Here is a 27,789-nt window from a genome sequence, read left to right on the forward strand (position 1 = left end):
GTGGGAGTGGGGGTGGGGGGTGGGATAGTTTCCAAATGAAACTGTTCCACCTCAGATCATCAGCCATGAGATTCTAGATCCCTCACATGCATAATTCACAATAGGGTTCAGGCTCCTATGAGAATCTAATGCTGCTGCTGATCTGACAGGAGGCAGAGCTCAGGCAGTAATGCTGCCAGCATTACCTCCTGCTGTTCAGCTCGATTCCTAACAGGCCACAGACTGGTAACAGTTGGCGGCCCAGGGGTTGAGGACTCCTGCTCTAAGCTATCCTTGTGAGGTAGCCTGAGCTAATAGTTGATGAGTATCCTTCTAGACCTGTACTGTCCAATACCATAGCCACCAGTAATATATGGATACTGAGCACTTGAAATGTGTCTAGTCCAGTTTGAGATGTGCTATAAATGTAAGGTACACACCAGATTTCAAACACTTACTATGAAAAAAGAATGTAAAGTATCTCATTAATAATTTTTTGCATCAGTTACATGTTGCAGTGATTAATATTTTGGATATGATAGGTTAAGTATATTGTTAATTAATTTCACCTGTCTTTATAATATGGCTTTTAGAAAATTTGAAATTATCTGTATAGTTCATGGTTGTTGCTTGCCCTATATTTCTGTTGAATAATGCTAGTCTATACCTTTACATTTACTGATTAGTAAATTATTACTATTTAAATTATTTTAAATTACAGGCATACCTTGTTTTTATTGCACTTTGCTTTATTGTACTTCACAGATACTGTTTTTTTTTTTTTCAAATTAAAGGTTTGTGGTAACCTTGTGTTGGGAAAGTCTATTGATGCCATTTTCCCAATAACGTGCTCACTTTGTGTCTCTATGTCGTATTTTGGTAATTCTCACAACATTTCAAACCTTTTCATTACTATATTCATTATGGTTGGTCTGTGACCAGTGATCTTTGTGATCTTTGATGTTACTATTGTAACTGATTAGAGGTATCATGAACCACTCCCATATAAGATGGCAAACTTAATAACTGTTTTGTGTGTTCTGACTGCTCCACTGACCTGCTATTTTCCTGTCTGTCCCTCCCCTCGGGCCTGCCTATTCCCAGTATTTCAACAATATTAATATTAGGCCAATTAATAATCCTACAGTGGTGTCTAAGCTTTTAAATGAAAGGAAGAGTTGTACATTTCTCACTTTAAATCAAAAGCTAGAAATGATTATGGTTAATGAGGAATGTGTGTTGAAAGCTGAGATATGCCAAAAGCTAGGCCTTTTGTGTCAAACAGCTAAGTTCTGAATGCAAAGAACAAGTTACTGAAGGAAATTAAAAGTACTACCCCGGTGAACTCGTGAGTGATTGATTAAACCAGCTACAGCATTCCATTAAGCCAATGCCCAAACCAGAGGAAGACCCTCACTCTCTTTAATTCTGTGAAGCCTGAGAGAGGTGAGGAAGCTGCCCAAGAAAAGTTTGAAGCTAGCAGAGTCTGGTTCCTAAGGTTTAAGGAAAGAAGCCGTCTCCATAACATAAAAGTACAAGATGAAGCACCAAGTGCTAATGTAGAAGCTGCAACAAGTTATCAAAAGATCTAGCTAAGATAATTGATAACAGTGGCTACAGTAAACTACAGATTTTTGACGTAGATTAAACAGCTTTATCTTGAAAGAAGATGCCATTTAGAACTTTCAGAGCTATAGAGTGGACATCAGTGCCTGGTTTCAAAGCTTCATAGGACAGGCTGACTCTCTTGTTAGGGACTACTGCAGCTGGTGACTTTAAGTTGAAGCCAGTGTTCACGTGCCATTCCAAAAATCCTAGGACCCTGAAGAATTATGCTAAATCTCCTCTTCCTGTGCTCTATAAATGAAACAAGAAAGCCTGGATGACAGCATATCTGTTTACATCATGGTTTACTGAATATTTTAAGCCCACTGTTGAGACTTACTGCTCAGAAAAAAATGTATTTCTTTCACAATATTACTGCTCACGGACAATGCACATGGTCACTTAAGAGCTCTGATCGAGATGTATAGGAGGTTAGCATTGTATTCATGCCTGTTGACATAGTATCCATTCTGCAGTCCGTGGATCAAGGAGTAATTTTGACTTTCAAGTCTTATTATTTTAAAAAATACATTTCATAAGGCCACAGCTGTCATAGATAATGATTCTTCTAATGGATCTGGACAAAGTTAATTGAAAACCTACTGGAAAGGATTTATCATTTTAGATGCCATTAAGAACATTAGGGAATCATGGTAGGAGGTCAGAATATCAACATTAAATGGAAGAAGTTGATTCAGACCTTCATGGATAACTTTGAGGGTTTCATTACTTTAGTAGAGGAAGTTACTGCAGTTGTGATGGAAATAAGAGAGCTCAAATTAGAAGTAGGGCCTAAGATGTGACTAAATTACTGCAATTTCATGATAAAATTTCAATGGATGAGGAATTGTTTCTTATGGATGAGCAAAGAAAATGGTTTCTTGAGAGTCTACTGGTGAAGATGCTGTGAACATTGTTAAAATGATGACAAAGGATTTAGAATATTCTGTAAACTTAGTTGACAAAGCAGCAACAAGGCTTGAGGGTATTGAGTTTAATTTTGAAAGAAGTTCTACTTTGGGTCAAATGCTATTAAACTGCATTGCATGCTACAGAGAGATCTTTGGTGAAATGAAAAGTTAGTTGATGCAGCAAACTTTATTGTCTTAAGAAATTGCCATGGCCACTTTAACCTTCAACAATGACCATTCTGATCAGTCGGTGGCCATCAACATTGAGGCAAGATCCTCCACCAGCAAAAAGATTATGCCTTGTTGAAGGCTCAGATGATTGTTAGCATTTTTTAGCAATAGAGTAATTTTAAAATTATGGTATGCACTTTTTTTAGACATGATGCTATTGCACATTTAATATACCACAATATAATGTAAATATAACTTTTCTGTGCACTGGGAAACCAAAAAATTTCTGGGACTTTCTTTATTGGGGTAGTTGATTTGTTGTAGTGGTCTGAAACTGCACCTGCACTATCCTTGAGGTATGCCTGTATAAAAACATAACTATTCAGTTTCAATTTGAGCACCTACTGTGTTCTGGGCACTGCCATGTGTGTATATATATATATTATCTTAAATCTTTGCAACAACCCTATAAAGTACATTCTGCTATTATCCTATTTTTACAGCTAATGAAACAGTGTCTCAGATGGTTGTAATATGCCTTGCTAGGAGGCAGGAGATCTGGAATTTGAACCCAGAAGGTCTGCTTCTAGAGTTCATGTTCTTGACCGCTATACTCTTTCGGCTCTCCAGGAAATAAAATTGGGCTCAAATCAGTTAATGTGTAGAAAAGACTCTTGAACATTTTATATCATCAAAGAGTCTTGTGACTACTCAGATCTGGGAGAGCTTTGATGTGGAACCGTGCTACACTTAACCTGTATGTTTAGAGGGATTCACGTGGTAAAAGAATCACCAGCTGGTTGGTGAGTGAAACAATTCCAGCTCAGTGAACACACTCCCTAGAGGCTAACACCGATAGCCTCTTTTGGCAGTCTCTCAGCCGTGTTCATCAGACATGATGGCCAGCTTTCCCTGGCACCTCCTGCCCCTCCCATTGCTCCTCTTCAGCTTTCTTTGCTGCTTTTCTAACTCTGCCCACTCCTTAAAGGCTGTAGCTTTTCAGGTTTTTGGCTGTTCCCATTCTTCCCTCTGACCTCAAGTAAGTGCATCTAGCCCTGAAACTTTGTCCTTCGTTTCCTTGTATATGTCTCACAGATGAATATCTTCCTACTTTTCCTTAAGAACTTCAAAGCTGAATTCCCCCTATAGAGAGAGACTACTGTTAGTGGGTTAGTGGATGTCTTTTCAGTGCCAGTATTACATTCCTCAAGCTGGCCTCCCCATCCCTCCCACCCTCACTGTGTACCCTTACCCAGTATTCCCACTCTTGCACCCCTGACTCTTCTGATTGGCACCAGGGATCACTGCAGTTCTGCAGATCCTCCTCTAGTGGACATCAGATCCATCTTGCTCTTTTAGTCTTCCACTCTATTTTCTGACCTCATGAAGTTTGGGTCATATATGGTCACTTCTCTCTTCAGATACTTGTGGTGTATTCCTCATAATACCAAGATAAAGTCCAGACTCCAAAGCTAGGCTGTCATTCCTTCCTATGATATTCCACAGTTTTCATATACCCTGTACTGTAGCAAAGCAGGCCCACCCAACAGTCCTCTAGCAGTTCCACCCAACCATTTGCTTGTGTTTCTTCCTTTCTTTTTCCCAGACCTTAATCCAAGCACACTCACAGATGCCTACATAATACAGTGGTCTTTAAGGGTCCAGCTGCTGAAAAAGCCTGGCGTCATAGATAATGCTGGGAGTAGACAGTAATGAGGGCTCTGCCCTGGTCAGAGCCTCGCTGACTTACTCACAGGCCCACATGTGGGCACATTTGAGTGATGAGCTGATCACCTTTACTTGTCTGGGACTATGCCCAGGGACTATTTTAATCAGAAAATTTCCCTTTCTGTTGAAAATGGCCCATGAAATAGAAGGATTTAAAATATTTTTCTTTTCTTTTTTTTTTTTTTTGAGACAGACTCTCGCTCTGTCACCCAGGCTGGAGTGCAGTGGTGCGATCTCGGCTCACTGCAACCTCCGCCTCCTGGGTTCAAGCGATTCTTCTCTCTCAGCCTCCTGAGTAGCTGGGACTACAGGCACATGCCACCATGCCTGGCTAATTTTTGTATTTTTAGTAGAGATGGGGTTTCACCATATTGGCCAGGCTGGTCTCAAACTCCTGACCTCGTGATCCTCCCACCTTGGCCTCTCAAAGTGCTGGGATTACAGGCGTGAGCCACCACGTCCGGCCTGAAATGTTTTTCTAAGGAGAAAAGTAATTTTCTCCTTAGAAAAAAAGCTGTTTGGAGAAGAATCATGGCTTTATTTAATGAAAATCTGCATATTTGTATCAAATTGGAATTCCCACAATAGGAAATATTAAAAAAACATTGCAGGTATGTTTACCCTACAATGGTAGGGCAGAACCAGCCCCCTCCTTTTTTGTTAACAAAGCTATGTCTCAAGTATACCCTATCAAAATTTTTGTGATAATTCAGTGAAGTAATTTCTTAACACTGAAATGTGCTTTCATCTGTGACTGTGCAACAGATATTATTAAAATTGATTTTAAAATCAATTTTAATGGATAGAAAATAGTGTCTGTTGTTTTCCTCTACCCCAAATTAAAATTCTCAATGTCTGAATGGAACTGCTTTTAGCCTGGCACTAGGAGAGCCACAGGCTGTAACTTGAGTGATTGGCTTTAATTCAGGAAGCCCTGGGTTCAAGTTCTAGCTTGGCTACTTATTAGGAGTATGACTTTGGCTAAGTCCCTTGATTTGCTGTGGGTCTTAGATTCTATATTCTAAAATGAATGAATTTGGAGTTTGGAGGTAACTTCAAGTACTAAAAGCTCTATGAATCTGAAATGCAAATTATTTTCAGAAAACTAACTTTTCTGACCCATATAGTAGCTTCTCATTGGGCATTGCGAATCACTTCCTCCGTGGTCAAATGTCTGCATGAGTCTTCTTAGATTTAAATATTAATCACCCAGATGAATTTAAATTATTCTAGGGCCATAAGTAAAAGTAACATGGGCCCAAGGGTTTGGACAGCAGGAATGCTTAATGAAAAAGGAAATGTGTGAAATTAAGTATTTCAGTGAGTGAAATTAAGCCCCCTGCTTCCAAAGTGCCAAGGATAGTTCAGCATTTTATATCCAAGCTGAGTCCCATGGTCTTTTGCTTCCAGTATGTCAATCAGAGGAGTGTTTAGAGACCAAGGCTCAAGGGGTAAGCATGCGCCCCCACCCTCCTCCCCACTCTTGAGTCTCCTTCAGGCAAAATTCCCCTCACTCAGGGTTGCCTGGAGCCTAGAGAACAAGGTCACATAATAAAGAAGGGGTTCCTGGCAGGGGAACAGGCTGGGAAGTGCCAGGAAGCCTCAAGGGAAATGAGTAGCTTCTTATAGGCAGGTTCTGAGTAATGTCCTGCGGGCTATGGAGATGGAGCTTGACAGCTAAAAGGCAGTTTACTCCTATCCCTGCCTCAGATGGTATTCAGAAGGGCTCCCCCTTCAAAGTCCTGTGAGACTTAAGTATGCACATTTCTTTAAATGGTCCTGGCCTCCAGGGGCTACTGTCCCAGGGCACTGCATCTGTCTCTCTGTCCTCTCAGGCCAACTTCTCACCATTGGTCCCCAGTTTGAACTCATAGGAGAGAGAATATGCGTAGTGACTCTGAACCCACAAGTCCTAACATCAAAACACTATCTCAATAGGAGGTCCTTTGCAACAAATGTGGGCCTCAGACATATTCAGGGTTCATTTGTTTTTCAGGCAAGAGGATGATATTAATAGATTCAAAAATTTTCTAACAAAGCTCCTCCTCTTCTTCCTCTTCTTCTTTTCTAATTATAGTAGCCCCCAATCATTGAGCACCTTGTAGGTACCAGGCCCTTTGTAAGTAATTAATAAATGCTAAGTCTTCATAATAGTCTGATAGATAGCTACTGTAATTATCCCCACTTTACAGATGAAGAAACTCACCTATGGAGGTGGCAAGCAAGTTGTCCGAAGCCACACAGGCAGCCCAGGAGCCTTGTTGTGCACTGCACTGTCTCCTGCCTTGCCCTCCACTGGGAACAAGCTTACTCTCACTGGTTAGGAACTCATTCACCCACTTAACAGACATTGTTGAGCTCCACCTTTGTGCCAGCCACCATTCAGAGAGGCAAAACCACCAAAGCGAAAGGGACACACTCCCAAGCTCTTCTCCTATCTAGCATTTTAAATGTATTTTACTACCATACTGGGCATTTACTCCTAGATGGAGAAATCACATGCGTTATGGAGAGGCTTGCTAGCCTCCAAGCCACTGACAGCTTTCTGGGAACTACTAGCATTATTATACAGTCCTCAGATGAACATCTCTGGTGCTATAATCTCCAGTAGAAAAGCTTATTATAAGCTTGTTATTCTTGCAGTTACCCTGGAATTACTGCTTATAATGCAAGCAACAAAGACAGGTTCCTATGGTATGTGTGGATGTTAGAGATTCTCCAGGCTGGAAGAAGCAATGGTCACTGGTTCATTTAGTCCTCTCCTCATCTGATGGCTCTCCAGGATATACATGTCTACCAGCAAATTTGTCCCTCCTTCCTCAATCTTGCTCCTCACTTGGCTTCCTTGATATTATGTTCTCCTGGGTTATCTTTGCCTCTCTGGCTCTGTCTTCTTAGTTTCCTTGTGGCTTTCACTTTCTCTGCTCATACCTTAAATATCCTGGAATGGTAATCTAGAATTTTCTCAAAATTCTGCTGTTAACTGGACAAAGTATGTGGAGGAAAGGAGGAATGCATTTCCAACTGGGTTTGGCCTTCCTATAGTACTGTAAATCAGAAGAGGAACAACCAAATGCCCATAGGATGAGGGGATTGGGAAGTAAGTTATTGTCAACACAAGTGGCCACTGAAAGAGGTGATGGGGAAAACCAGATGGCCATGTGGAGAGAGGGTTACAGTTAAACAGAAGATGAAAGGAGTCAGCTACAAATCTATGTGGTTACAGAAATATCAGTATCAATTGAGATAGGCAGGAAACAAAATAGAGCATATGGTATTGTCAGAGGCATTAATGGTTATGCAGAGAAACAAAAAAGAGGGACTACGAGGACACTAGGGGTGAGAGGACTTGCAAATTTAAATAGCTTGGGTTGAAAGACCTCACTCTGTGGAGGATATGTTGAGTAGAGACCTGAGGAGGTGAGGGAGTGAGCCATGTAGATCCATGCAGGAAGAACTCTCCAGGCAGAGGGAACAGCCAGGGCAAAGGTTCTTAGGCAGAAGCAGTGCAAGGCAGGGAGACCAGGGGGCCGAAACAGAGTGAGTGAGGTGGAAAGCGGTGGAAGAGGAGGTCATAGAGATGGAGTGGAGAGCTGAGAGCATCATAGGCCATTATAATGACACTGGCCGTCATTCTGAGGGAAGTGGGAAGCCACTGAAGTCTTGATGCAAACAATGAGAAGACTCAATTACATTTTAAATGGATCACTCTAGCTCCTACCTTGAGAACAGACTAGGTCATGGGGGTGGGAAGGGAAGCAGCAAGGAGACCTGGACAAGGGTCATTCAGCCCTTTGTGGCCAAACTCTCCATTCCTGAAAGTACTTTGGACTTGTTAGGGTCCTGAGGTTCTTTCCAACTCTAGAGTTGCTTCTGATAAAGAGGGAGTAATGGTTTGGGTGTCTTTATAATCAGTCTGTTCAAAGTACTTCATTTATGAATGTGGTATGTCGTGGGAGAAAAGAACTGTGCTGTTGATTTTCTAGCTCATACAAGGCCTTCCTGGGGATGCCTAGGAGCAGAATTCAAGTCTTCATCAGCAGAGGCCTGACTGCTACCTCATACCTTTCCACATCTGAACAGAGAGTGGATCACATGCTGGATCTCAGGATGCACTAGCACAAAGACCCTTCTCATAAACACAGTGCTGAAATCTGTCTCTCAGAGGTTATTATTATTTTTATAATAATTAAAGAGCTCCAGACGCTATTTAGAACAAGCTGATGTAATTCTATTTATAGCTGCTTCCCTAGTACCTGACACGGTGCCTGATATATAATATAGTGCCTAATAACTAGAAAATATTTATTGAGTAAAAAAATTGAGAAAATAGAAAATACCAGAAAATAACTTGTGCATGTCCCCACTACTGCATCTCCCAGTCTACCTGCACTGTGCTGTCAACTCCACCTTTTCTCCTGTTACAGCGAGTGAAGTGTTCACACTCCTGCTAAGGCCAAGTCCTCTACTTCCACACTAAATCCCATTCCCTGTTGCCTACTCGGGGACTTTGCTTCCGAAGCTGATGGTCAGGTCTCCGGTCTCATTAGCAGCATTCGACATTGTCATCAGTCCTTGGTTCTTGCTACAGATACTTTGGCATCTGGGCCAGCACTCTCTTGGTTCTTCTCTTACTTCAGCCTTCTTTGCTGGATACTTCTCATCTTCCCATGCTTTAAACGTTGTTGTGCTCTGGGGCTTGGTCCTCAGTTCTCTGCCCACATTCATAGTTATAATGATATTATATCATTTAAATGCATTGATATGTCCAAATTTATGTTTTCATTCCCATTCTCCCCTGTGAACTTCAGGCATGTATATTCAGTTGCTACTTGGCATTTCCACATGAATGTCTAAATATGTGTCTCAAACTCAAGTCTTGGTTTCCATCTCTACTCCCCCTGCAAACTGCTCCCCCTCGGGTCTTTCCTGTCTTAGTAAATGGCTTTCTAATGTGCCATTGCTTGAACTAAACACCTGGAATTGTTCTTGACTGCTCTCTTTCTCTCACATCTCATATACAATCCAATTGTAAGTGTTATTGATTTTACCTTCAAAATGTAATCACAATATGCCACCTCCTCAAACCGGCCATTTCCTTCCTGTCTGAATTGCTGCAGTGGCCTCCTAATTGGTCTCCTTACTTCTGTTCGTATCCCACTGTCACCTGTTCTCTATATAGCAGTCAGTGATCCTTTAAAAACTGAAGTCATATGATGTCTCTTTTGTGCTGAAAACTCTCCAAAGGCTACCTCCTCTGACTTCATCTCTACTTCTCTTCTCCTCATTCATCTACATCAGCCACACTAGTCTCTTTGCTGTTCCTTGAACACGTCCAGCTTGCTCCTGAATCCAGGTTTAAACACATACTATTCCTTCTGCCTGGAATGCTTTTCACCTTATCAGAGTAGAGGGATAAGAGGGCATGCTCTTAACTGCTCAACTACTCTGATAAGGTGAAATTTGAACAGGGATTTGAAGCAGGAGGGGAAGCAAGTCATGTGGATATTTATTCAACTCACCTCTCTCAATGAAATAAATTTGATTATTGGCTGGATATTTGAAGATACTAAGATATTATTAATTTTCTTTTAGGCTTGATAATGTTTTCTGGTTCTCTTTTAGAAAAGTGTTCTGATTTCTGTTACTAGCCTGGATGGAGTAGCAAACAGGTTAAAAACAAAACAAAACAAAACAAAAGCAAACATAAATAACTATTTTTAGGTATTGGAAATAGTCAGCATGGGACTGTGATCCCTAAGTAAAGGGATACAAGTGAGGCAAGCCATATGACCACCATAGCTTGCTTTCTGGAGGCACATTCCAGTCTGTAGTGCATGGAGAGGGATCCCAGAAGCGTAGCAGGCAGTCTCACTGAGTTGAAGAGACAGAATTGGGTTTTGGAAGGCTAAGATGATTACATGTTGTGTGGCAGAGCTCCAGAGAGAAGGGTAGTATGCAGAAACAAGCAAGCAAAGAAACAAACCAAACAAAACTAAACAAACAAAAGACACCACAAATTTAAATAGGGGTTCTTTGGAATGTTTGCTGAAAACTAAGTCATGAATTCATAGAGTGAAACTCCACAAACAACTGTCAAGGAGCTGTAAGCCAAACAGTTTTCAGAGCTCACCCAGAGTGGGGAGATACTTGAGCTCTGATCATCCAGAGTTGACACTCCTTGTTGATTACCCAGAGCATTCAATAGAGACCCCAGAAGTGTGTCTCTGTAGTACAAAGATAAATCATCTTTACAGTAAGTCTTCTCCAGATCCACTATGAGAAAGCTTTACATGGATCAAACTCATCACAAGTGATATAACAGCCTGTCAGAATAATGCTGAAAACTTTGAAGGAAGACAAAATCCAGAGGCTCACAATCATAACATGCAGAGTGCCCATCATTCAACAAAAAATTACCAGACATTTCAAGATGCAGGAAAAGGTCATCCATAATTAGGTAGCAATATTAGTCAATAGAAATCAACCCAGGAATGACAGAGATGGTGGAGTTAGGAGTCAAGACTTCAAAACAGTTACTGTAAATATGTTCAAGGATTTAAAGGAAAATGCAAAAATGATGAGGAAGGAAATGGGAGATATAAAAGAGAACCAAGTAAGATTTTAATAATTGAAAAATATAATATCAGAAATGAAAAACCCACTGATTGGAATTAAAATCACAAAAACCACAGGAAAAAAACATCAGCGACTGTGAAGCACAGAAAGAAAAAAAATTAATAAAAGGAAAAAAAGTTACATTTCAGTGATGTACACAAAAATGTTTACAGAATAAATTTATGATAACTGGGGTTTGTTTCTAAATAATTCAAGGTTAGAGAGAAGGGAGATGGGGGAAGTATAGATGGAGCAAAGATTGGCCATGAATTGGTAACTGTTGAACATGGGAGATAGATCCATGGAATTCATTATGCTCTTCTCTTGATGTTTTGCATTTCCTTAAAATTATTTGTAATAAAAATTTGAAAATATTCTCTAGGAAAGAAAAAGTAATTAGAATCTTCCTTCTGGAAAGAGGCCAATGAGAAATAAGTTCTTTCCTCTATAGCACTTCTGATTTAACAGTCTTGAACTCTGCTCTGAGCATCAGAAGCAGGGACTAAGCTATACAAGTTGGGGATCCTATAGCTAGAGACACATCCCTCTTATTGGAATAATGCTCTGACACCCAGGAAGAGAAATGTGAGGACTCAGGAGGAAGTCCTCGTTCAAGAGGTTCCATTAACAGTAGCTACACCTGTTCAAAGGAAAGTACGGTTGCATTTACCAGAGTCTTCTACCTGGGGTCCCAGTGGGAAAATGGGGTGGGTGGGTGATTGGTGCTGTAAATACTTTAAATTTTATTCATAAATCCAACATGTGAGATTTTTTCTAAGTGTCTAGTGTTAAAATGCTCAATTTAGTTAAACAACGGCATATGTACTAGGGAGAACTGGGACAGATTCTGAATTGTGAAGGCAAGGCCACAGAACTCACTCTGTAACATACTTTAATGTCCCTTCACAACTTTAGTGTCAGTGACTCTACTAAATGAGCCTTTGGTCACAGGGTTGCTGGTTTTTTATTTTTATTTATTTTTTTTAATTTTAGACAGAGTCTTGCTCCGTCGCCCAGGCTGGAGTACAGTGGCGCAATCTTGGCTCATTGAAACCTCCGCCTTCCAGGTTCAAGAGATTCTCCTGCCTTAGCCTCCTGAATAGCTGGGATTACAGGTGCACACCACCATGCCTGGCTAAATTTTTTATTTTTAGTAGAAGCGGGGTTTCACCGTGTTGATCAGGTTGATTTCGAACTCCTGACTTTGTGATCCGCCTCCCTCGGCCTTCCAAAGTGCTGGGATTACAGGTGTGAGCCACTGTGCCCGGCTGGGTTGCTGGTTTTATAAAGTCCCTGGAAAGACTGGTGGGTTGTCCTTCCTATGCCCTTTGGATAAAACTGTTAATCTCATCTTCCTTTGCCTATTTAGAAATCCAACTTAGAGACCATTTTTCCAACTGGTCTCAGCTTAGGCATCCATAGGATAGTCTCTAGTAGTTCTACTCTTGTAGCACTCTTGGGCTATATTATTTAATTAGCACAGGCCATATGCTAGGTTACCTTTTCAAGTGTTTGTTCTATTGTGATTTTGTTGATTGATGGCACAGACACATTGACCCTGAATACATTTTGACTCATTGTGAATATAAACATAATGAAAATTATACCAATATTAAATTTTTGTCCAGAAAGCAAAATCTGAGGTGAACACCATTAAGCCAATGGAATTATTTGGTCAAATCTTGATATTGATTTTTTGTCTTTTTTTATCTTCTGTTTTGCTTGTTTTACTTAAAATATTCCCATCAAATTCACGTATTTTTGATGTAAATCTTAAAATTTATTGATAAGGTTTATATACAGAGTCACTGATTTTAGTTTTTGCAATTTTTAATTTTTTCCTACTAAGACTGATTTTTTTTAATCAACCGATTTTGCAGCTCTCATTGTTACAAAAATCTATAACACATTTTGCCACATTCAATTTTAGTCACTGCCAGTTTTATTTTATTTTGATTATTCCTTCTAGTAATGGTTCTCATAAACTGGGTAAAAGACAGGCTTTCTTAGTTAATCAATGAGGAAATTGGGAACAATTTCCTTGGCAGCTCCAGTGGCACACCATGGCAGCATAAAATACCACTACAAGAGGAATTTCATAGCTTTTAGTACACCCGCTTACACAAATAATAAGAAAATGTTACTCCTGTAAATTTTTAGATGTATATTTATTATCACAGTTCTACTATATACCAATATTTAGTGATAACAGAAATATCTTTTAAGCTATGCAATTTTATGCCCTTTAAAAATCTGAACTTGTTTTCTTAAGATTACCGATGGACTATGTTTAAATGATCAAAATAATATGTTTTCCAATGAAACTACTTTCAATATATGTATAATGAATGTTCAATGTATGTACTTAAAAAATTTCTGCCCCCCGCCCCCCGTCCCCCCAAACATTTCCTTTCAAAACTGGAGTTTGTATACAGGTCTGTGTATCTTAAAGACAGAAGATGACTATGACTTTCTTGTTGGTAATCTACTCACCATTTTGTCTATCAAGAGTACACTGAAGAGGGGAGGAAGAAGTTCAGAAGTCAGAGTTTAATAATGGCCTACTATAATTAGCAAGGAGAGAATAAAAGTAGAGTGACTTGCTTACCTAAGACCCACTTCATAATGAGCATTTCTGTCCAGGAGAACTGTGTGGTTTTCACTCTGAAGATTTGTTTTGGGTAGTCTGTGAAGGTTTCATTTGGCAGGGTTTTAACACCTTCAAATCGGTCAGATGCATTCACAACTAATAATCCCAAGAAGATTGTAAAAGAAACTGCATGAGCTACAAACTTCATGAAAGGGCTCCTCAGGGTTCGTCCTAGCTGGAAAGAAAACATGTGCAAGACATGTTAAACTGGCTCTAGGTGGATGCAGGTCTTTCTTTAAAACATCGCTTTCACCAAGGTATAACCAGAGAATCCTTCGTCTTGGACAGAAACTGCTAACTGAACCCATATAACATTTTTTCTTGAACTTTTATGTGAGATGCTGCTTGACCAAACTTACTTTGTCAATATTTTCCTATTTAGAAGACTTAGTGGGAGGGGCTAAGAGAATTGATAGAACACACCTGACAATCACCATGTTACATCTGATTGCACTGATACCTCCAACTGCATAAATATGAAAAAATAATATCTGCATAAAGTTCACAATTTTAAAAAATGCACTTTGAGTATGCTCAGTTTTTGTTTAATCTACTCACTTGGGCTTCATTCTTAGAGTATTTGTTCTCAACCTTTCTTGTATGTTGATACATTTATTTAAAGCTATACATTTCTCACTAGGTACTGCTTTAGCTGCCTTCTCCTAAATTTTCACTTGTAGCATTTTCATTGACATTCAGTTACAGTATTTTATACATTATATTTTTATTTCATTTTTAACTCAAGGATTATTTCATTTCCAGACATAGAGGACTTTTTTTCTCCCTGCTTTAAAAAATTTGAATTTCATTGCAGCATCTTTATAGAACATAGCCTCTATGATAGTATTCTAAAATTCATTGAAGTTTTCCTTTTGGCCTAGTGCCTGAAATGTCACAAGCTGGAAATGGTCCAAAAGATGCCCTATTAAGGAGCAAATACTAGTCACATCTTCTGTATCTCATGGCACCCCATCCAAAGGCCACTTGGATCTTTGGAATCGACTTGAGGGCTGCACATTGAGTACTTGCCAACCTCTTGTTAATGAACTCAGTTGGGACTTTTCCAGCTCATTGCCCTCATCTAAGCACCAAATCCTACCCCTCATCCAGGTACGATCATAAGAGCAAAGAGGAACATCTTTTCTGAAGCTCAGTTTCTTTTCCAAGGTAGATACTCAATTATAACCAGTGACTGATTACTTGACTTTCACATTCTGCCTCATTCAGCAGTCCTAGAGTGAAATGTTACCCAGGAGATAGACTATTGGTTCAACAGAAGATCAGTTACAGGGGTTTCTCTAAGTAGAATTTTCCCAGTTGTGACTATGTTCAACACAACATTTATAAATGAGATGACTTGATAATGTTCTTTTATTGTGCTTCAGTATGTTAATCATCCACTTTAATTATTGCAGTTATTAGCATAACATTATTATGATTCTGATGCTATAGAACCCATTTATTAAAGTATTAGTTTTTATCTTTTTAAAAATCTGGATTTTAAAAAATATTCAAACATTAGGAATCCCTGCTTGTGTTAGAATTCATCTGCATATTGTCATATGACACTAGGAATAACTTCAGAAATGTAAAGAGATGTTGGCCGGGCGCGGTCGCTCACGCCTGTAATCCCAGCACTTTGGGGGGCCGAGGTGGGCGGATCACGAGGTCAGGAGATTGAGACCACGGTGAAACCGCGTCTCTACTGAAAATACAAAAAATTAGCCGGGCGAGGTGGCGGGCGCCTGTAGTCCCAGCTACTTGGGAGGCTGAGGCAGGAGAATGGCGTGAACCCGGAAGGCGGAGCTTGTAGTGAGCCAAGATCGCGCCACTGCACTCCAGCCTGGGCGACAGAGCGAGACTCCGTTTCAAAAAAAAAGATGTTTATCTGACAATATTCCCACAAGTATTTTACAATAACATTTCTGTATACTGTTTATTATTTACAAAAATAGGGACTTTAGATTATTTTTGGCAATAGACAGATGTACTAGTTATAGAATGCAGAGATTAAATGTAAGGACAAATACAACATTTTATATAAATTCAGTACAAAACTGAATTAAACCATGTCTCTTTTTGATTTATATGATATTAAATAGCTAGTTTGAAGTTTCTGGCATTTTAGCAAATGGTGTTAGCATCTTGGAGCCCCATTTCCCAACCAGGACTTTGGGATGTTTTGGCGTATCCAGGAGACAGCCTTAGGTAGTCATCACATTGTTTCTTGTCACTGTGTCCTGACTGAGCTGCTGATGAGAAGCGAGGGGAGGTGGAGAATGACTGCAGGGATGAGAATAGAGCGTGAGGAGAGGGGAGACTGAAGAGAGGGCATGGGATACCAGGTCTTGTGTATCCCAGCAAGGTTTCAAGAGTATTAGAAAAAGCTGGGGAACTCTGGAAAAAGCTGGGGAACTCTGGAAAAGCTGGGGAACTCTGGAAAAGCTGGGGATCTCTGGAAAAAGCTGGGGAACTCTGAGACAGACACAACTCTTAAGGGGTCAGTTTTCCCCATCCTTTATCTGTGGGCTTTACCTAGTATATTCAGTGATCATCTGGATGAGGTTATGGGGTATACCTCTCCAACTTCTCACCCAGTTGAGGCACTTGATTGCTGGAATTTGTATGTAACTGCACCCAAGCTGGCTTTGGGTTTCCCCAGAAGACTGGTTTAAGGAATTTAATATTCTCTTTGTTACCTCCTTCAAGCTGTTATCTTCTAGAAGAAGATGAATCTGTAAAAATTATATTTACTATAAACCATAATAAAAAGTCCTGATAATGTCTTTTGGTGATTTGATGGAAAGTTACCCTGGGCTCAGTTCCCACTTGATCTAGGTCATAGGGAGGAAAAGTGAGGTTGGGAATTGATGTTCTTTTCCTATATTTCTGGGTTTGAATGCATCTTTTTATCTGGTAAAACTTTGATAAAGGTCAAATGAGATCCAGTCATTTCAATGGTTTCCTTTTTCTTTATTTGTAAAATTCCCTATTTGACTCACACAGATAATTTTTGAAGTAAATTACCTTTGGGGAAAATTTCCTCCATTTGCAAGGCCACCAGATGAGCCAAAAGAAAGGAGAAAAGTCAACCAATACATGCCAGCAGCTCTTAACTGCAGAATTGTTAAAGCTGGGTCAGGTACTAGCATTAGGTGTAAAAAGAGATGAAAATGTGGGCCTTAGCCCACTGTGCCTGGAGTGCAGAACTGAGAAGCCCAAAAATGTGGTCTAAAGCAGTTCAGTCATTACTAGGACCTTATGAGCTGAGAACACGTCAGGAAATAAAAGCTTGTAGAACTGAAGTCTCTGGCTCACCCCAAGCTTCCTGGCCACTATTCTTTGGCTCTGAGAAATATATGAATGTCAAAGCAACTGAATAGTGCCCTTGTATCGCCTCTAAACAAACTGCCTTCATGGACCCCCGGGGTGGGCACCTGTGTTTACTGGTCAGCACCAAGTCTGTGTTCCATGCCACTGGGCTCTCAGCCCCCACAAGTGTAAGCACCTAAGTGGGACCTGGATGTGTGAATCCTCACATCCCAACAACACAGGCCTGTGGCTGTGATTGTGGTACATCACTCAGACAGGGTTTCCAGCATCTTCCTAGTCTTTTATGACAGACTCCTTCACCAAATGCCACCCTCACTTTCTACTGGGTGCCATGGTCTTAAGCAAGGGCCTGGTTTACAAGTTAGAAACTGAGTGAAAGTAAACTTGGATTAATTGTTCCCAAAAGAATCATACACAGCTTTAATGTTGGGTGATTCTCAAATGTTAGCGAGATCCTGGTTAAATTAGAGGCAGATTCCTTAAGATGCTCCCCCTGAAACTCTTATTCAAAATGTCTAACATAGGGCTCAGGATTTTTCCCTTTTATGATGGGGTGGGATAGTGATGGTGTTTACTGGGTGCCTGTAATCAGTGTTCTCACATTACAATGTCAATCTACACATTGTAAAGACTTGGTATTTCTCCACACATTACAATGTGAATCCACACTTTGTCCTGGAGGCTGAAGAGGGATTTACAAAGTAGGACTCCAATGAAAGTAAAGGAAGGGACAGAGTTTGTCATCTGGTTGTTTTCACTTCTTTCTAAAACGTCCTACCAACTTTTAAGATCTAAATCAAGTCCATTTCAAGGTCAGTTAGTCAGCAGCTAAGATGTCTACATTAGGCGTTGAAGGTTGTAATGGTGCTAGTGTAACGGGCATGTGCATTTGCATGCAGCGGTTAAGGGCAGATCTCTGGAGCCAGAGACTCTAGGTTTAAACCACAGCTTCATATATATTTTTAAAAACAAGTTATTTAATCCCTTAGTGTTTCAGTTTCTTCTTCTATAAAATGGGCATAAAAGTAGTGCCAACTGCATAGGGTCAATGTAAGCAATGAATGATTTAATACACACAAAGCAGTTAGTGCAGTGCCTGGTGTATGGGAAGTACTCAATATATGGCACTGGAGGGTCTCAGGACATTCTCCTAAGAGGAATCTTAAAAGAAACTTGACACAAAGGTGGACCCACACTGAGTCCTTATGTGTTTATGCCACGAGCCTGTTTGGGATATCTCTTATAGATAGCCTGTTGCGCTATCTATGTGCAACACGATGCTGGGCACTGGAGGTGATAAAGATAAAACAAGCTGTAAGAGTCGGATCTTCCCTTCAAAGTTGCTGATTTTCCAGTGTGGAGAGACACAGGCTAAAAACTGTGGTAGGAAATAGATGGAGAGATGGGGAGAAATGTTGCAGGGCTCAATCTGGGCTAAGTCTGAAAGTGATCAGCTTCCAGCACTCTTTAATCCTATCTCAGCAGGGTGACAGGTACTGGACTAGCCTTTTGGACTTGGGAATAGAAGCATTAGTGATGTAAGAGCACCAATGCTGCATTTCCTGACACAAATTTCCCCTCCATGGCTATGCTTCAAAAATTGTGTTGTGATTTTCTTTAATCGAGTGTAGCTCTCTGGTAGAGATAAATGTGGAGAAACAGAGATCGCTGGAGTTGCTATACTCTTCTGGTTGGCCCCTGAACCACATGGTTTGAGGACCCCTTTCAAGCCATTTCAGCTTTGGTAAGGCAAAACAGAGATCTTTCAAAGCCGCCCGCTCACTCATGCTTTCCTTACTAGATGTTTGTGTTTGGGATGATGGAGAGAGGGTAACAAGTTTATATTTCTCCAAGCAAGGATTATGGCTGTAAGGACTGTTAGATTGCACACTGCAAAGACATAAGGCTGGATTCTAAAGTTGTTTACAGTTCCTCCTGCCTGAGTGCTGGGGCAAATTTTGAGGATACTTGAACAGCTATGGTTAACACGTAATAGATGAGGTCAGCTTCTCTTTCCCTGTTATAATTAAAACTGGTGCAGTTCCTCAGCATTCTCATGATGCTGGTGTCTGCCACATCACATAGAGACACTGTTTGAACCTTTGAAGATGACTGTTATTTATTCTTTTGGCTCGGAGATCTTAAGAGGCAGACAATCTAAATTACAAATCAGAATAGGATAGCAAAGGATGGAAACAGCTTAGGCAGCTATAAAGACCCTTTGATACTGGATCCCTTGTTGAGAGAATAAAGAACTCTCTAGGCAAACAGAGACCTAACTGCCGTGCATCCATGAGGATTAGAATTCACTGCTCTCCCAGTGGGCTGCCTGAGCTCAACTAAGTTGGTGATGACAATGAGAAATGATAAACAGAATCACTGTTCTTTCTCTTGACCCAGATAAACCTGTCCCATGCTCCAGGCCTGCATTTATCATTATATGTAGCCATCTGTGACTTGGTTATCCTCTTCAACCAACATATTAGTAAGCTGAACTTCTGTTGACACCTTTCGCCTTGTGATTTCCTTATTTAACTGTCTTTCTTAGGGACCCTCAGGAACTTAATATAAAAATAGAATTGACAGCCTTGATAATTCAATAGGAAAGAAATGATGCAGTCATTATGGCTGACTAATCAAGTAATTTTGATGTTCCTAATAGTCTCTAAATGAGGGCAGCAACTATTAGGAAGTAAATGCACCATTGGGCGGGAAACAGAAATCTCAACATTTACTAGAATTTGATGGGCATTAGTTAGTTGATGAAGTTTGCAAGTGACATTTTATGAATACATTTATAAAATAATATCAAGGTCTAAGTTTTTAGAAAGAGGTATAATAATGTCATTAGAACATGAGATCTCTGAAATGACATTGTCCTTTTCCTGGAATTACAGATATAGACAGATGTAAAGACAGTGACCCCTCAGGAGGAGGGCTGCCAGCCCATTAACAGACTTCGCCATTGCCCTCCTTTTGGGAGACATGGTGTTTCTCGGCATCAGGAACCCTTAGAGGAGCTGGTTTTGTCACATGGCAGATGTGACCTCTTTGTAATTCCCAGTAATATCTCTGCCAAAGTTGAAAAAATTTCTTTCTAAATGGTGAAAGGAAAGACTAAAAATATCTTGACTGTTTTATCTGTCCTTTGGCTGCCTCAGAGCAAGTTCAACAGCTCTTTAATGAGGGAATCTTTGCTTGTAATGAGCAGTGCCACCAAGAGTCATCTCACGCCACAGACTCAGTTATCGACATGCCCTCTACTGCATTGAGCTCAGACTTGGAATCTAGAAAGTACATATAAGTGACAAGTGGCTTAATGATCAGCTCATGTTTATCCTGAGTTTCTTTCTTTTTTAGTCTTATTGGAACTTCTGGGGGCACCAAATGTCAATCAAATGAGTATCTAAACAGAGGTGAGGAAACCCACGTTATGGGTCAAACTTCCTTGCAACTGTTTCCTCCAGAGTGTTCCAGAAGACTGCTATAGGTCTGACCCCTACATCCCAGGTACTATTAGCTTCCTGGATTTACTAGGCCCAAGAAATTCTAGAAATTCCTCTCTGCAACCACACACTTTAATGGGATCACATCTGAGTGTGTACCAAGATTCTTCTCAGAGCTACCAGAATTCCAAACAATTTAGTCAGCAAGTGGCACATTGTCTCTTTCTGAGTCTTTTCCCAGGCCACTAGGCAGTCAGAGGCAAACCAGTTTGCTCCTGTTGGCTAGTCCCAGGTTCCTGGAAACTGTCACATTTAGCTTTGCAGCAAAAGTGAGGATTGGCAGCACTTTCTCCACAAAGTTGCTGTTATTTTAATGATCGAACAGCCTAGAATTTGTTTTGGGGTTCAGAGAGAGTGAAGTTAAATGTCTCTACTCACTGGGGCTCTGGGTGAAGGCAGCTTACAATACAGACTGTGCTTAAAACCCATGACCAGCTTCAAGCCAGCTTTAAATCTGGTTAGTTTTTTCACCCACTGTGTTTTTTCAGCTCATAATGAAGGAGAGAAAAAATTGCCTTTACCTACATGTATATTATTTGGGAAATTCTGATCTGAAAGTTCCTGGCATGATAGAATGCCATAGAAGCAAAATCCTCAATGGATGTAAGGTTGAATACTGTAGAAGTTCAGTAAGAGGGCTTCCATTTTTAATACTACTCTCCAGAAGAAGGATTTGGGGCTTGACCTCTCTCTGAGACCCTGCACCTACTCTGAGGCAGTCAGTTCATTGATTGTCTGGTTAGGTGGCCTCACCAGCAGCCCCAAAGTCTCACAGCTGTCATTCTGGTATGAGTTACTCCTAAGTGGAGTTGACAAGAGGGTCGGTTCACTGGTGACAGTTTTATTAACCACATTACCTGACCAAATTGCCTGTGGAACTAATCTCCCTGCAGTCATATTTCTCCTACTGAATGTTGATTACCTAAGCTTCATTCCTTTTTAAATGTATCACTAGGTAAATGCAGCTTTGGAACCTTTAGTGACAATCTTAAACCCATGAAACATACTTCAAAATGTCTGCATGGTTTGGTCTTAAAAGCACTGACTCTCCCCCGAAGCTGAAGTGCTGGTACTTTCTGTGGCTTTGACCCATGTGACTGGGATGTGGGGATGGTGGAGTGGGCAGTAGGGCAGCTTGGCCCCTGCAGGTTCCACTCCTATCACTGGTGGGCACTGGACCCTCCCCCTCAGGGAAATAACACTCCTTTTGAGCTCTTCTCTTTCCTTTGCCTTTTTCCTTCTTGCAATCTAATTAGCTGTCCATGTGAGCCAGAACCTCATCAAAGGGGCCAGGGAAACTAGGAAGATGTTTGCAGTGGATGTGTAGTGCCCCAGCATGAGCTGTGTTTGATTCCCAGCCTACTAGTCATTTCTGTTTTCTGGACCTACTTCATAAAGCATACATGTCACAATGTAATTGAGACTGTGAAATGAGATAGTCCATGAAAAGGGCTTAGAGAAGAGAAACTACTCAAATGTTGGCTATTACTATTACCATGATTACAATTATTATACTGTGGGTTTGGAGGACATGCTTAGGACATTGCATAATTAGAAGAAGAAAAGTATCTTTATTCTCAATTCTGTTATTGATCCTTTCAAATTATGCCTCTCATGTTTAAAATTTTATCGCTCCTCTCTCTCTTTGAAAAAAAAAAGATTTAAAAAAGCACATCTTAACATTTTTCCTTTTATGTGGTTTCCTACTTTCACTGGGCATCTCAGGAATATTTTCTTTAAATATGGGAAAAAATCAACTGCTAATTTGAATAAAATGGACTTCAGATCATGCTAAGAAGAGAGAAGAAATAACCGCAAACGACATGCACCTTAAGCAGTCTGTACCTTGCTGCACGGAGCAATCCAATAGGCTATGGCGAGAAAAGGGAGGCCTATGGAGACTCCAAAGACAGCCAGGAATTTCACAGCGATAGACTGTTGACGTAAGCCTGAGAGATTTTCATACCACATGGTAAGCAATTGCTGCTGACAGTTAGGATGAGCAACGAACTGTAAAAACAAAACAAAAACAAAAACAAAACGCAAACAGGAAAATGGCATCGATAGCACTTGAACAGTATACAACCTAGGAGTGGCTGGGGGCTGAAATGCTCCACCTAGGGGTGGTTGAGGAACCTGCAGTGGGTGGGGGTGCGGCGTAGGAAGGGGGCCTTCTGACTTGGGGATGCTGAAGAACTTTGTGCTGTGGCCAGAGTCCTTGCAAGACTGGCTGAATTCACACTTTGCAAACTGGGTCTAGAAAAGTCTCAGGCACAGAAAATGAAAGTCGGCTTTTGGGTACATGCTTGTCTTCAATTCAGGCTGTTCAGCTGACCAAGGGAGACTTATCTCTGGGCAGAGTTCACTTGGGAAGGAACACAGAGGAATGGATGGAGCATGAATGGGGTTTTGGAGTCAGACATGGATGTGAATTTTGTTCTACCCCCTACTAGCTGGGTGACCTTGGGACAGTTATTTAACCTCTCTGAGCTTTAATATTCTTATCTGCAAAACAGAGTTTATCACATTATCTTGGAGGATTAAATGATATTGTAAAAAAAAAAAAAAAAAAAATCCCCTCTCTTTTCCTATGTAGTCTAACAAAAAATGCTTACAGTGTTTCCAGAGGATGTGTTAAAACTCCTCAGTATTTTCTCACTGGATCCCAGTGGTGTTGGGCTTAAATCCAGTTTTTTTGTGGCATGATGGAGCATCGCTACATCGGATCCTCCACGGAGTAGCTTCCTTCTGGAACATCAGGCACCCTTCTTAACACCACTTCTCTCCCTTGGAACTGTTCTGCCCTAATGCCTAGGTTACAAGACAGACCTCTTGTGACCCTTTTTTATTGTGTGGCCATGTCCTGCCCTCACCCCTGGATTCAGCTAATTGGACTAGGAGTGGAACCCTGACCTAAACTGGGCCCATCAAGTTTTCTCTCCTGGGTGTTTGGGACTATATTAAGAGAGGCAGTCTATTTATTTAATACAGAGTTATCATGTCACCTTGGACAGTCTGGGCAGCTATATTCCACTTTGTGGACTAAGTAGCAAAACAAGTCTGTTGAAAACAGAAAAAGAATGGTGTACAGAAAGAGGCTGAACTAGTGTTTGACCTCTTTAGGGCCCAGCTCCCCTCTACCCATGTGGTCCGTGAGACACTTTTATATTCACAGACAAAATGTTTTGTTTTCTGCTTGATCCAGCATATTGGCTTTAGTTGTTGCCACCAGAACATCCCTTTTCTGCAAATAGTAGTTGCTGATTGGCCATTTGTTTAGTTGAGTCAGGGTCAACTGGAAACTGGTAATAGGCAATATTTAAGCAAAATTTATGGGAATAAAATTTACTTTTGAAAAAATATACTTGTTAGCTTATTTTTGCCCCATGACAGGAGGAAGCCTTTGTTTGCTTTTGACAGGTCTGCCCTTTGGCCCCACTCAGGATACCCATGTGCTGCCAGAGCATGGCTGGGCACTATGGACTAGAGAAGATAGACTGGGCATTTTTCAAAGGGATGACTTATCAACTGAGTACCCTGGAACGTCATGTGCTGATTTTCATCTCATTTGCCTCCCTGAGTATTAAGGGGACATATACAACGATTCCTGGGAAATGTGAAGCATTCCCTTTTCATTACAAGAACAATATAAATAGAGCTATTTTAAAATTCACAATGTAAGGGACAACATGTTTCCCATTTCTGTGAACTCACAGTAACTCACAGTAACAGCCACACAATCTTTGAGGACACTATCAAAGGTTTCTTTGACCCTACAGCCCCTGACAATACCATTACTTGAAATATTAGATGCAAGTGAGGCTTTTCTTTGTAGCATTACTGGCTTTTCTTTGTGGCATTACTGCTATGCTTTCTCTCCAAGAATAGCCATGGATTATCCTCAGCCCAGGGAGGAACCCCGAAGATGCAGATAATAAGACATCCTGGGCCCTTTCTGGCTCACAATGAAGAGGAGCAGGCAATGGAAAGTCACACAGACATTTCTGTAATTCTCGGGGTCTAGTCATAGCACAGTCTGAGAGGGAGTGGTGGGTGAGCATGGGGTGCAGTCACTTTTGTTTTTCAACTGCCAGCCTTCTGTGGATACTGAAATGGCCCTGCTTTGCAGAAACTCATAGTCTGATTAGAAGGCATGACACATGCTGTGAAATAGAGGATGAGTATTTGACTCACCCTATGGCTCCCTGCACTACAGCTGCCTGGGGAGGACACCTGTCGCAATCCCCATCATGTGCTCCTTGTCGGTATCTGGGAGAGCCTGTCCCATGCTTCTGCTGCTGCTTCTTGGCAGACAGGTCAGCACCACAGATTGGGCAGAAGGCCAGAAGAGCAGAAGCTCTGAGAGAGAACACAGTGGCGACCATTCCCCAGTCTCCCTTGATTGCCTCAGAGGAAGACAGTGGTCCCAGTTAAAACAGAGGGGTCTCTTGGGGCTCTGTCTTCCTCTGATTGGACCTTTGCTAATTTCCACAGCTGCATTTATCACTCTATAATAAAGCAACCTAGCTTCAGACATGCTATTTGTTTGTAGGTAGACTTTATGATATAATAAGATAACAGCTGTGGATGGTTGAAGCCCAAATTGCTGTTTACCTCTATCTGGGTACCGTTCTGTACCTGTGGCAGCCCTTCAAAGACAGTTCAATGTGTATCAAAAGATTTTTTTCCCCTGTGATTTTGAAGCATGAAAAAATATCATCCCTGACCCAAGGGGGATGAGAGTAGCAAATGAAGCACACCAACAGGACACAAAGAAAACTCTACCCAAAAGGGCACACAGCTAAGGAACAAAGGCAGGAAGAACTCGGGGTGTGACTGGGATTTTCAAAAGCATAGTCAGAGAGCAACTGATGGAAGAAAAGCTTATAGCTACAATAGAATAGGAACTCAGAAAACTGGTGTTGTCTTGGGCTTTTTTTCTTTGGCATCTTGCTCACAAAAGGATGGAATGATCAAAGGATGGATGCCACCAAGAGCTATGCCTAGGCCATTCCTGCCTAGAGCATGGCACACTTGTAGGAGAATTCTTCAAGGGAAGAACTGATGTGGCTGCCTAGATTTTCCCAGCGACATGATTCACATTCATGGTAGTAGGCAGTTTGTAATGGCTGGAGCCGAGAATATGCGAAGGAGTTCACATGGGGCTGAGAAGGCTCTTAAGAGAAAATAAATCAAACTACATTTGTAACTGAGATGGACTGTCCAAGGAGCTGGGTGAGGGAGGGTCTGGAGAGGAGTGGACCTGCAGGGAGAGATAGGAGGGGACACTGAGACAGAATTTTCTGTAATCAAAAGGCTGACTCAGCCCCACTCAGGTGACAGTCTTTCTTTCTTTTCTTTCAAGTAATTCTTAGTCACTCCCTTTCATTGTACTTATAGTTCTACATGATCCCCTGCTGGAGAGAAAACTCCTCCTGGAGGGCTCCTGTGGTCGTTAGCATGTTGTTCATGAATGGGCACTGTTTGAGTAAATGGCATGGCCAGAGTTCTCTGCTTTCAGATTGCAAATCTGGTGCCATCCACAGGACCAAAATTGCCTTCCTTTCTCATTGCCCCTGTGAGGTGGCCGACTCCCTGCACTTCTGCATGCCACCACATCTGGAAGAGGCATGTGGGTACCAGAGGCTGAAAGTGGCTTGCTAGGAGACACGGTGAACAGATAAATGATTGAATTCATGACTGCTGAATTTATTTTCACTGTAGAAGTGCCAGGATATTAAGAAACAACAACAGCTTCCTTAATTCCCAAAGGCAGTTGAGCTAGGATTTTAAAGAGATGAACCAGGAAAAAATTCACAGCATCATCTGGAGAAATGAGCCCCAAGAAATGAACCAAGGAGAGGGGGAGGGGTTGGAACTAAGCTCAAGGGGATTTTGGGCTACAACTTGGGGTTATTTCATACACTCTGCCTAGGCACACCACCCCACTCACCTTTCTGCAGCACTGCCTTCAAAATTTCCCATTTTTTGATCACCTGAGCATCTGTCATATAGCTCCTTCATTGCTGGGAGATTCTATTTGGATGCCTCTATAGATGTCTGACACTCGATTCTACCATCCCCTGACTCCTCTTCCACTTGTGCACCCCTGATCCCAGCTAACTCTGGAATGCTTCTTGGTTATTTCTACAGCTGGGGGTTCTGCCAGCAGTTGCTGACTGAGCCTTTCTGGAAGTCTACTGGGTAGCAAAAGGAGATGGGCCTCTCTGCAGGCTCTTCATTCCCATGGATATTCAATATCAACTATTACGTTAGGTATCTTGCTCCATTATTCTCAAAGACAGCTCTCTGTTCCTGTATCCCAGGGATAGCAGGACCCAAAAAAACTGTCTGCCACCTCTCTTTAAGCAAACCTCCAATTTTCTAGACCAACAGAGATTACTTACACAAATGTCCTTAATTGTTGGGTTGCTCTGAGGACTGTGCCTGTGACTCAGCAGCATCTCTCTGACTAGAGAATGATTTTTTGGTGAAGAAAGTCCTTAATGAACTAGCCTGTGTCTCAGTTTCAGGGTGCCTGGACTTCTTCCAGAGCTGGAGGCAAGCCATTTCCTGAGTGCAGGTGCGAAGGCAGGAGCTGTGGCAGGGCTTTCTGGAGGTAGAAGCATTTTCCTGCACTCACCAGAAGTCCTCTCAGAGTAGAGAGCTCAGAGGGTGCTGATGTGACTGGGTTTCCAGTCTGGTTATGTTTTCATGGCCAGAGTCCCATGGAAGGCTGAGTCAGCTTCTGGCTGGCTCCAAATGACTGCCTCTACCCTTTCACAGTGTCACAAAGAGGCCACCCTCCATACCTGGCAGCAACTCTCTCCACCCTACCCGAGGCTATGCCCTAACCTGAAATCAAAGAAATGGAAGCCATGTCCAGCAAATTTTCTTGGATTATTTTCAACTCCTCCCCTTCCTGAGCCTTACCATATAGCCACGCTGCTCTACATGCTGTTCCCAGACATGGCATATGTAGCCACCCCCGTCTATGTTCAAAGAAGGTCCATCTTGCTCCTCTCTGGTTTAATGCCTCAGCAGCCTTCATGACCCTACTTCCCCTTTGGGAGGCCGAGGTGGGTGGATCACCTGAGGTCAGGAATGCAAGACCAGCCTGGCCAACATGGTGAAACTCCATCTCTACTAAAAATACAGCAATTAGATGGGCGTGGGGGTAGGCGCCTGTAGTCCCAGCTACTTGGGGGGCTGAGGCAGGAGAATTGCTTGAACCTGGGAGGTGGTGGTTGCACTCAGCTGAGATCGCGCCACTGCCCTCCAGCCTAGT

At 41.5% G+C, this 27,789-nt stretch overlaps 1 protein-coding gene across 4 annotated transcripts in view; it reads right to left on the reverse strand.

Annotated features, from left to right (window-relative positions):
- Positions 1-27,789, reverse strand: part of TRPC7 (transient receptor potential cation channel subfamily C member 7) — a 142,095-nt gene that overhangs the window by 40,988 nt on the left and 73,318 nt on the right. For 2 of the 4 annotated variants that reach the window (XM_017854191.1, XM_017854189.1), the window contains 2 exons: positions 22,347-22,511; positions 13,621-13,837 (listed from right to left, as the gene is read on the reverse strand). In XM_017854191.1, the coding sequence (XP_017709680.1) occupies positions 13,621-13,837; positions 22,347-22,511 (382 nt within the window). The remainder of the gene's footprint in view (positions 1-13,620; positions 13,838-22,346; positions 22,512-27,789) is intronic. The other 2 variants (XM_017854192.1, XM_017854190.1) reach the window with 1 other exon arrangement.

This window comes from Rhinopithecus bieti, unplaced genomic scaffold, assembly GCF_001698545.2.
Source record: "Rhinopithecus bieti isolate Rb0 unplaced genomic scaffold, ASM169854v2 scaffold_38728, whole genome shotgun sequence".
Taxonomy (NCBI): Eukaryota; Metazoa; Chordata; class Mammalia; order Primates; family Cercopithecidae; genus Rhinopithecus; species Rhinopithecus bieti.